Below are 11,460 nucleotides of genomic sequence, written 5' to 3'. Positions count from 1 at the left end.
ATAGGGGGCAGTATTATAGCAGTTATATTCCTGTACATAGGGGGCAGTATTATAGCAGTTATATTCTTGTACATAGGGGGCAGTATTATAGCAGTTATATTCTTGTATATAGGAGGCAGTATTATAGTAGTTATATTCCTGTACATAGGGGGCAGTATTATAGTAGTTATATTCCTGTACATAGGAGGCAGTATTATAGTAGTTATATTCTTGTACATAGGAGGCAGTATTATAGTAGTTATATTCTTGTACATAGGGGGCAGTATTATAGTAGTTATATTCTTGTACATAGGAGGCAGTATTATAGTAGTTATATTCCTGTACATAGGAGGCAGTATTATAGTAGTTATATTCTTGTATATAGGGGGCAGTATTATAGTAGTTATATTCTTGTACATAGGGGGCAGTATTATAGTAGTTATATTCTTGTACATAGGGGGGCAGTATTATAGTAGTTATATTCTTGTACATAGGGGGCAGTATTATAGTAGTTATATTCTTGTACATAGGGGCAGTATTATAGTAGTTATATTCCTGTACATAGGGGGCAGTGTTATAGTAGTTATATTCTTGTACATAGGGGGTAGTGTTATAGTAGTTATATTCTTGTACATAGGGGGCAGTATTATAGTAGTTATATTCCTGTACATAGGGGGCAGTATTATAGTAGTTATATTCCTGTACATAGGGGGCAGTATTATAGTAGTTATATTCCTGTACATAGGTTGCAGTATTATAGTAGTTATATTCTTATACATAGGGGGCAGTGTTATAGTAGTTATGCAAAGAAAGTGAGGGAAGGGAACATGTCCTCTCCCTCAGGAATGCAGCTCACCCCTTTTCAACGTCAATCCACGGCGTCTTGTGCTGTTACAGAATCCCAATAAGGGTGGGAGTGCTACTCGCGGTGTCGGCTAGGTCTGGCCGAGGTTTGATAAATCCAGAAGTAGAAAAGGTAATCGCGGCACATCCCTTGGAAAATAAAATCTTCTTTATTGGTAACTATTTAAAAACATGGGAAGTGGTAGGAGTATTACCTACGCGTTTCAGGCACTTCGGTGCCCTTAGTCATGGCATACACTCCTATGTGCAGATACAGCTTTTAAAATAAGTAACTACCAATCCCAAACCTAGGGAGGCGTGTACCCGCGCGTCAAGGTGACGTCACGTGACAGACGGAAATCCGGTGCACCATGGCAACGGGACACGCATCCCTCAGGTAAGCCTAATTAGGGCTTCTAGTTATACCAATTCATTGTTACATACATACATATTATAGCTTCCGATTATACAAATGTCTTGCAAATATTGTGATGTTAATATGTTCATAGAGCGACGGAACATGTATCCAGAAAAACATGAATGATTCTGATAGAAATGAAGTATCGTACATGCAAAGAAATACAAAAAAGGCAAAAAAGAGAAAAAAGAGAAAAAAGAAAGAAAGAGAGAGGCAAGGGGCAGATCATAGGTGGTTAGTTAAAATCCTGTGCCACAGAACAATCAATAATATTAGAAAAACAGAGACAGGTCAGTTCTAAAATTTAAACCTGATGGTACTCTGGTTCCCAATTTAAAAATCCACAGGGCTTCCCGTTTTAACAGGGTCCTGCGTCTATCGCCACCCCTCTTGCCTTTCCTGACTTTTTCTATGCCAAAGAAGCGAAACGAGGAAACATCTCCTGTATGGATAGTAGCGAAGTGTCTGGAAGCCCCTGACATATTCTTATCCGTACTTTTAGTACAATCTCGGAGATGTTCCGCGATTCTAGTTTTAAGTTTCCTAGTGGTGCATCCCACATAGGAAATATCGCACATTTCACATTTAATCACATAAATCAAGAAGGTAGAATCACAGTTAATGAAAGTATTAATGACATGTGGTTTGGTACTGGTCTCAAAAGACATCGTTTGTACAGCATAGCAGCAGACGTTGCATCGTGAAGATCCACATCTGAAGAATCCCTTCATGCCCAACCAAGTATTTGAAAGTAATTTATCTGCATCATTCGTAAAAAGACTTGGGGAGAGCTTGGACCCCAGGGTGCTCCCTCTTTTAGAAACAAAATTGCAACCACCGTTTAAGATGGAATTTAGTTTATCATCTTGGTATAATATAGGGAGGTTCTTTTTTACGATACCAATGATGTGATGGTAATCAGAATTGTATTGTGTTGAGAAGGTAATTTTTGAATGAGTTTGTATAGTGGTACTTTTTTTCTTTTTGGGCTTGAGTAGGGATTCCCTATCTTTATTTTTTGCTATTTCAAAAGCTCTTTTGATAGACCATTTAGGGTAATCCCTTTGCGCCAATCTTAGGCTAAGGGTTTCGGCTTGCAATAGGAAATCGTCCATATCCGAACATGCCCTCCTCAGTCTGATAAACTCCCCTACAGGTATGGCTTTTAGAGTGTGGGCAGGGTGGCTGCTGTTGGCATTCAGGACGGCGTTACCCGCCGTTTCCTTCCTAAATAGGGTGGTTTTGACCTTGTACTCAAGGGGACATCCTATTAAGGTAAGATCCAGAAACGAAATAGTGGTGTTATTGGTATTGAATGTGAAAAAAAGGTTCATATTGTTATTATTCAAATGGGCAACAAAGCGTGGCACGGACGATACATCAGACGACCACACAATCAGTATATCGTCGATGTACCGCCCGTACCACGCGATGCTCTCAAAAAAAGGATTCTGTGTGGAATATATATACTCCTCTTCCCACCAGGACATGAATAGGTTTGCCAATGAGGGCGAAAAGCGGGCCCCCATTGGCGCTCCTCTTATCTGCAGAAAAAATGTGTCGTCAAATAAGAAGAAATTATGAGTGAGTAGGAACTTAGTCACATCAATAAGAAATTCACACAATTCAACAGAATACTGGCTGGATCTATATAAGTGGTGTGCCAATGCTGTAATGGCAAGGTCATGCGGGATTGAGCTATATAGGGCACTGACATCACAAGTTACCCAGGTGTACTCGGCCTTCCATATGAATTTGTCGAAGATGTTAAGAACTTGTTTACTGTCCCTCAAATAGCCTGGTGACCCCAGTACCAAAGGTTGGAGTAGCATATCCACCCATTCGCACAGGTGTTCGTTTAGGGACCCTATGCCAGATATTATAGGTCTTAGGGGTGGGGGGAAAATATTTTTGTGGACCTTAGGTAGCCCATGGAAAATCGGTGTAATTGGATGTGTTGGGCATAAGTAGTCCTTTTTACCTTCTAGTATAATACCCAAAGCTATACCCTCCTCAACAATTTCCACTAGCTGCTTCTGGAAGATAGTAGTGGGGTCACTGTCCAGTCTTCTATATGTGGAGGAATCCTGCAGAATGGTCATAACTAAGTTTCTGTACAGGGATCTGTCCAGAGCTACGACCTTGCCCCCTTTATCTGCCATCCTGAAGATGACCTGTTTGTTGGACTCTAATTCTAGTAATGCCTGCTTCAGAGAGGGCTCAAGGTTGTTTCCCCGAGACAGAGACTCATCCCTGTAGAGATTCATGAGATCTCGTTCCACTGTCTGTTGAAACTGTTCCATGACAGGAACTCTAGCATTGACGGGATAAAAAAATTTGTTTGTTGTTTTAATGGGCGTGGTATGAATAAACCTCTCCGATTCAGGTATGTCAGTCAAACTCTTGAGGTCTAGAAGGGTGCACTGGTCTTTGAATTCTAGACCAGTGTACTCGTTCCGTACCTCCATGGTAGACAGTGGCGGATCATTTTGACTATCTGTACTGTCAAAGAAATGTCGCCTAACCGTCAGGGCCCTCACAAATTTGTTCACATCTAGCATAGTGTCAAAGATATTAAACCTAGTCGTGGGGACAAAATTAAGTCCCTTTTCCAGAACCTTTATCTGGTTAATTGAAAACACACATGCTGATAGGTTCAAGAAACTACTGTCCTCAGACTGGTTATTATTCATTATCATTGTCCTTTTTTCTTGCTCCTTGTGGGGTAGTCCCGATTGAGTCCTGAACCGGTATCTCTTATGTTTTCTTCCCGATCTCCTGCCCCGTTTTTTGACAGATGTGATTTGTGTCCTACCGAGGGGGAAGATTGTGAACTGTCCGTTTCCATTATAGATACATCCGAATCCATTTCTGATGAGCTGAAAGAGACCTTCCTTTGTCTCTTGGTCTTGTTCCGTTTCCTATTTTTGTTTTTCTTTAGGATGGAGCGTGGTATGAAAGTTTCTGTTGGTCTTTTCGTATATATGTGTCCAGATGCATAGTCCTCCGAGTCTCGTAGAAATTTTCTTTTTTTAATATCCATAATGTGTTGCTCAGATTTTTCCAGTGTAGCACATAGATTCTCCTTCAGTTGTCTATATTCTTGTGTCTCCTTATATTGGTCCAAGCTCGTTTCAATATTGTTAATTTCGTCCTTCAGGGTTTGAAGTTTGCGTGCTTCCTCCTCCACTATAAGTCCAATTAGAGCAAATGAGCATTCTGAAAGGGTGTTGTCCCATTTCGTTAAGAAATCTTCATTGTACACGGTAGTTGGTCTTTTTTTAATCCTGAGACCGCGTGGTATCATTTCTTTTGCCATATATGAATTCAAAGAATTGTGGTCCCACCATGTTCTTAATTCTTGTAGGGAAAGTTTCTCTAGTTCATGCATTTTAGTCTTCAAGTCTGTGTTTTTTAACATAGTGTCGTTGTTCACATTGAAGACTTCCGCTAATTTGCGGTTTCTTGCATCTAGGGTACTTTCAACAAGAGTGGTGTCTTGTGTTCCTTCCGATGTCATGTTGGACTATACGGCGGCATGCAATAAAGGGAATCGTGGGGAGACACACAACTTTTTCCGGAGGCAAGAAATAGTATGTATGTTTGTTCAAATATATTCAGCACAGTCAATATACTTGTGGAAAATCAATTTCACAGTGATGGGATTATTCCCTGGTCGGGGAGCACGCAAACATAACCCAAACGATCATAGTATATGCAAAGAAAGTGAGGGAAGGGAACATGTCCTCTCCCTCAGGAATGCAGCTCACCCCTTTTCAACGTCAATCCACGGCGTCTTGTGCTGTTACAGAATCCCAATAAGGGTGGGAGTGCTACTCGCGGTGTCGGCTAGGTCTGGCCGAGGTTTGATAAATCCAGAAGTAGAAAAGGTAATCGCGGCACATCCCTTGGAAAATAAATGTGATTAAATGTGAAATGTGCGATATTTCCTATGTGGGATGCACCACTAGGAAACTTAAAACTAGAATCGCGGAACATCTCCGAGATTGTACTAAAAGTACGGATAAGAATATGTCAGGGGCTTCCAGACACTTCGCTACTATCCATACAGGAGATGTTTCCTCGTTTCGCTTCTTTGGCATAGAAAAAGTCAGGAAAGGCAAGAGGGGTGGCGATAGACGCAGGACCCTGTTAAAACGGGAAGCCCTGTGGATTTTTAAATTGGGAACCAGAGTACCATCAGGTTTAAATTTTAGAACTGACCTGTCTCTGTTTTTCTAATATTATTGATTGTTCTGTGGCACAGGATTTTAACTAACCACCTATGATCTGCCCCTTGCCTCTCTCTTTCTTTCTTTTTTCTCTTTTTTCTCTTTTTTCTCTTTTTTGCCTTTTTTGTATTTCTTTGCATGTACGATACTTCATTTCTATCAGAATCATTCATGTTTTTCTGGATACATGTTCCGTCGCTCTATGAACATATTAACATCACAATATTTGCAAGACATTTGTATAATCGGAAGCTATAATATGTATGTATGTAACAATGAATTGGTATAACTAGAAGCCCTAATTAGGCTTACCTGAGGGATGCGTGTCCCGTTGCCATGGTGCACCGGATTTCCGTCTGTCACGTGACGTCACCTTGACGCGCGGGTACACGCCTCCCTAGGTTTGGGATTGGTAGTTACTTATTTTAAAAGCTGTATCTGCACATAGGAGTGTATGCCATGACTAAGGGCACCGAAGTGCCTGAAACGCGTAGGTAATACTCCTACCACTTCCCATGTTTTTAAATAGTTACCAATAAAGAAGATTTTATTTTCCAAGGGATGTGCCGCGATTACCTTTTCTACTTCTGGTTATAGTAGTTATATTCTTATACATAGGGGCAGTATTATAGTAGTTATATTCTTATACATAGGGGCAGTATTATAGTAGTTATATTCTTGTACATAGGGGGCAGTATTATAGTAGTTATATTCCTGTACATAGGGGGCAGTATTATAGTAGTTATATTCTTGTACATAGGGGGCAGTATTATAGTAGTATATTCTTGTACATAGGGGGCAGTATTATAGTAGTTATATTCCTGTACATAGGGGGCAGTATTATAGTAGTAATATTCCTGTACATAGGGGACAGTATTATAGTAGTTATATTCCTGTACATAGGGGGCAGTATTATAGTAGTTATATTCTTGTACATAGGGGGCAGTATTATAGTAGTTATATTCTTGTACATAGGGGGCAGTATTATAGTAGTTATATTCTTGTACATAGGGGGCAGTATTATAGTAGTTATATTCCTGTACATAGGGGGCAGTATTATAGTAGTTATATTCTTGTACATAGGGGGCAGTATTATAGTAGTATATTCTTGTACATAGGGGGCAGTATTATAGTAGTTATATTCCTGTACATAGGGGGCAGTATTATAGTAGTAATATTCCTGTACATAGGGGGCAGTATTATAGTAGTTATATTCTTGTACATAGGGGGCAGTATTATAGTAGTTATATTCTTGTACATAGGGGGCAGTATTATAGTAGTTATATTCCTGTACTTAAGGGGTGATGTAAAGGATGACATATATTGTGGTAAGGAGATAATTAACCTTAATTGTTAAAAAAAACTGAAGAAAAAAGGAATCAAAATTATATAAAAACAATTAAATAGACAATCACCTGAAATGACAGCGATCTTGAAGGATCCATGCTCATCTCTTGCTATACGTTCAGCCTCTTCCATTAATAACATCCCGAAGCCCTGTGAAAAGAGAAATAGGTACAAAATGTATTATAGTAGTTATATTCTTGTACATAGGGGGCAGTATTATAGTAGTTATATTCTTGTACATAGGGGGCAGTATTATAGTAGTTATATTCTTGTACATAGGGGGCAGTATTATAGTAGTTATATTCTTGTACATAGGGGGCAGTATTATAGTAGTTATATTCTTGTACATAGGGAGCAGTATTATAATAGTTATATTCCTGTACACAGGGGGCAGTATTATAGTAGTTATATTCTTGTACATAGGGGGCAGTATTATAGTAGTTATATTCTTGTACATAGGGGGCAGTATTATAGTAGTTATATTCTTGTACATAGGGGGCAGTATTATAGTAGGTATATTCTTGTACATAGGGGTCAGTATTATAGTAGTTATATTCTTGTACATAGGGGTCAGTATTATAGTAGTTATATTCTTGTACATAGGGGCCAGTATTATAGTAGTTATATTCCTGTACATAGGGGCCAGTATTATAGTAGTTATATTCCTGTACATAGGGGTCAGTATTATAGTAGTTATATTCTTGTACATAGGGGGCAGTATTATAGTAGTTATATTCCTGTACATAGGGGGCAGTATTATAGTAGTTATATTCCTGTACATAGGGGGCAGTATTATAGTAGTTATATTCTTATACACAGGGGGCAGTGTTATAGTAGTTATATTCCTGTACATAGGAGGCAGTATTATAGTAGTTATATTCTTGTACATAGGGGGCAGTGTTATAGTAGTTATATTCCTGTACATAGGGGGCAGTATTATAGTAGTTATATTCTTATACACAGGGGGCAGTGTTATAGTAGTTATATTCCTGTACATAGGAGGCAGTATTATAGTAGTTATATTCTTGTACATAGGGGGCAGTATTATAGTAGTTATATTCCTGTACATAGGGGGCAGTATTATAGTAGTTATATTCCTGTACATAGGGGGCAGTATTATAGTAGTTATATTCCTGTACATAGGGGGCAGTATTATAGTAGTTATATTCTTATACACAGGGGGCAGTGTTATAGTAGTTATATTCCTGTACATAGGAGGCAGTATTATAGTAGTTATATTCTTGTACATAGGGAGCAGTATTATAGTAGTTATATTCCTGTACATAGGGGGCAGTATTATAGTAGTTATATTCTTGTACATAGGGGGCAGTATTATAGTAGTTATATTCTTGTACATAGGGGGGCAGTATTATAGTAGTTATATTCTTGTACATAGGGGGGCAGTATTATAGTAGTTATATTCCTGTACATAGGGGGGCAGTATTATAGTAGTTATATTTTGTATATAGGGGGCAGTATTATAGTAGTTATATTCCTGTACATAGGGGCAAGTATTATAGTAGTTATATTCTTGTACATAGGGGGGCAGTATTATAGTAGTTATATTCCTGTACATAGGGGGCAGTATTATAGTAGTTATATTTTGTATATAGGGGGCAGTATTATAGTAGTTATATTCCTGTACATAGGGGCAAGTATTATAGTAGTTATATTCCTGTACATAGGGGGCAGTATTATAGTAGTTATATTTTGTATATAGGGGGCAGTATTATAGTAGTTATATTCTTGTACATAGGGGGCAGTATTATAGTAGTTATATTCTTATACACAGGGGGCAGTGTTATAGTAGTTATATTCCTGTACATAGGAGGCAGTATTATAGTAGTTATATTCCTGTACATAGGGGGCAGTATTATAGTAGTTATATTCCTGTACATAGGGGGAAGTATTATAGTAGTTATATTTCTGTACATAGGGGCAGTATTATAGTAGTTATATTCTTGTACATAGGGGCAGTATTATAGTAGTTATATTCTTGTACATAGGAGGCAGTATTATAGTAGTTATATTCTTGTACATAGGGGCAGTATTATAGTAGTTATATTCTTGTACATAGGGGGCAGTATTATAGTAGTTATATCCCTGTACATAGGGGACAGTATTATAGTAGTTATATCCTTGTACATAGGGGCAGTATTATAGTAGTTATATTCTTGTACATAGGGGGCAGTATTATAGTAGTTATATTCTTGTACATAGGGGGCAGTATTATAGTAGTTATATTCTTGTACATAGGGGGCAGTATTATAGTAGTTATATCCCTGTACATAGGGGGCAGTATTATAGTAGTTATATTCTTGTACATAGGGGGCAGTATTATAGTAGTTATATTCTTGTACATAGGGGGCAGTATTATAGTAGTTATATTCCTGTACATAGGGGGCAGTATTATACTAGTTATATTCTTGTACATAGGGGGGCAGTATTATAGTAGTTATATTCCTGTACATAGGGGGCAGTATTATAGTAGTTATATTCCTGTACATAGGGGGCAGTATTATAGTAGTTATATTCTTGTACATAGGGGCAGTATTATAGTAGTTATATTCCTGTACATAGGGGCAGTATTATAGTAGTTATATTCCTGTACATAGGGGGCAGTATTATAGTAGTTATATTCCTGTACATAGGGGGCAGTATTATAGTAGTTATATTCTTGTACATAGAGGGCAGTATTATAGTATTTATATTCTTGTACATGGGGGCAGTATTATAGTAGTTATATTCTTGTACATAGGGGGCAGTATTATAGTAGTTATATTCTTGTACATAGGAGGCAGTATTATAGTAGTTATATTCCTGTACATAGGGGCAGTAATATAGTAGTTATATTCTTGTACATAGGGGGCAGTATTATAGTAGTTATATTCTTGTACATAGGGGGCAGTATTATAGTAGTTATATTCTTGTACATAGGGGGCAGTATTATAGTAGTTATATTCTTGTACAAAGGGGACAGTATTATAGTAGTTATATTCCTGTACATAGGGGGCAGTATTATAGTAGTTATATTCTTGTACATAGAGGACAGTATTATAGTAGATATATTCCTGTACATAGGGGGCAGTATTATAGTAGTTATATTCCTGTACATAGGGGCAGTAATATAGTAGTTATATTCTTGTACATAGGGGGCAGTATTATAGTAGTTATATTCTTGTACATAGGGGGCAGTATTATAGTAGTTATATTCTTGTACATAGGGGGCAGTATTATAGTAGTTATATTCTTGTACAAAGGGGACAGTATTATAGTAGTTATATTCCTGTACATAGGGGGCAGTATTATAGTAGTTATATTCTTGTACATAGAGGACAGTATTATAGTAGATATATTCCTGTACATAGGGGGCAGTATTATAGTAGTTATATTCCTGTACATAGGGGCAGTAATATAGTAGTTATATTCTTGTACATAGGGGGCAGTATTATAGTAGTTATATTCTTGTACATAGGGGGCAGTATTATAGTAGTTATATTCTTGTACATAGGGGGCAGTATTATAGTAGTTATATTCTTGTACAAAGGGGACAGTATTATAGTAGTTATATTCCTGTACATAGGGGGCAGTATTATAGTAGTTATATTCCTGTACATAGGGGGCAGTATTATAGTAGTTATATTCCTGTACATAGGGGGCAGTATTATAGTAGTTATATTCTTGTACATAGGGGGCAGTATTATAGTAGTTATATTCTTGTACATAGGGGGCAGTATTATAGTAGTTATATTCCTGTACAAAGGGGACAGTATTATAGTAGTTATATTCCTGTACATAGGGGGCAGTATTATAGTAGTTATATTCTTGTACATAGAGGACAGTATTATAGTAGATATAGTAGCTTATTACCTGATGCTGGAACTTAGATGGATCGCGGCTGCTGACAGGGACCACACTCCCATACACATGCAGTTCTCTCACTATGGACACTCCTCCCTTTAACTCGGGCCTGAAAGATTCTGGGGAACACTTCCGCAACCTCAGCAATCCAATGAGAATATCTTGTTCTGGATCTTCGTATGACAAGAACGTCTCCCAGCCCCCATTGGCTACATAATCCCTGCGGATCAGTTCCACCTAAAAATAAATAAATAATACGAGACGGTAAGTCATGGATAATATATGGAGACTGTTTATCGGATCGTGACACTTGAACTTCCAACACATCAGAAAATGTCATTGTGACTCTCGGGGTAATTTACTTGTGTGAGAATCAGCATTGCTGTTAGTAATGAGCAGGTGAATGTCCTGGGAGAACAACACTCGGAGAACTGTCTACGATTCCCAATTCTAAGAGTAACGCAGCAAAGGACGGAGAAATAATATATGGAAAGTGTCATTTACATTTATGACATGTCAACAGCACATTACAGAGCAGCGGGAGGGGTGGAGGTTACTCCTGCTCACTAGCTGCCGGACTCCCCAGAGCAAGCGGGATATTAGCTTCCACCAGTCCCTGGATACAATGTGTAACGGAGATAGAAAAATAAACTCTATGGTAATTGTATCGCTACACGAACCCCAATGGTGAATTCTCCGAGACTGGATAATGGAAAAGGTCGGGGCTTCCATGTGGAGGCGACAGATGCAGCAGTTTGCAAAAAATATTGGGCGATACGA

General features: G+C 38.3%; 1 protein-coding gene across 1 annotated transcript in view; it reads right to left on the bottom strand.

Annotated features, from left to right (window-relative positions):
- Positions 1-11,460, bottom strand: part of ELP3 (elongator acetyltransferase complex subunit 3) — an 87,229-nt gene that overhangs the window by 12,383 nt on the left and 63,386 nt on the right. The window contains exons 13-14 of the mRNA XM_072143844.1: positions 10,690-10,917; positions 6,888-6,969 (exon numbers count right to left, since the gene is read on the bottom strand). Of these exons, the coding sequence (XP_071999945.1) occupies positions 6,888-6,969; positions 10,690-10,917 (310 nt within the window). The remainder of the gene's footprint in view (positions 1-6,887; positions 6,970-10,689; positions 10,918-11,460) is intronic.

This window comes from Engystomops pustulosus, chromosome 3 (assembly GCF_040894005.1).
Source record: "Engystomops pustulosus chromosome 3, aEngPut4.maternal, whole genome shotgun sequence".
Classification (NCBI taxonomy): domain Eukaryota; kingdom Metazoa; phylum Chordata; class Amphibia; order Anura; family Leptodactylidae; genus Engystomops; species Engystomops pustulosus.
Note: the sequence above shows the minus strand (reverse complement) of the source record. Positions and strands in the feature narration are given on the sequence as shown.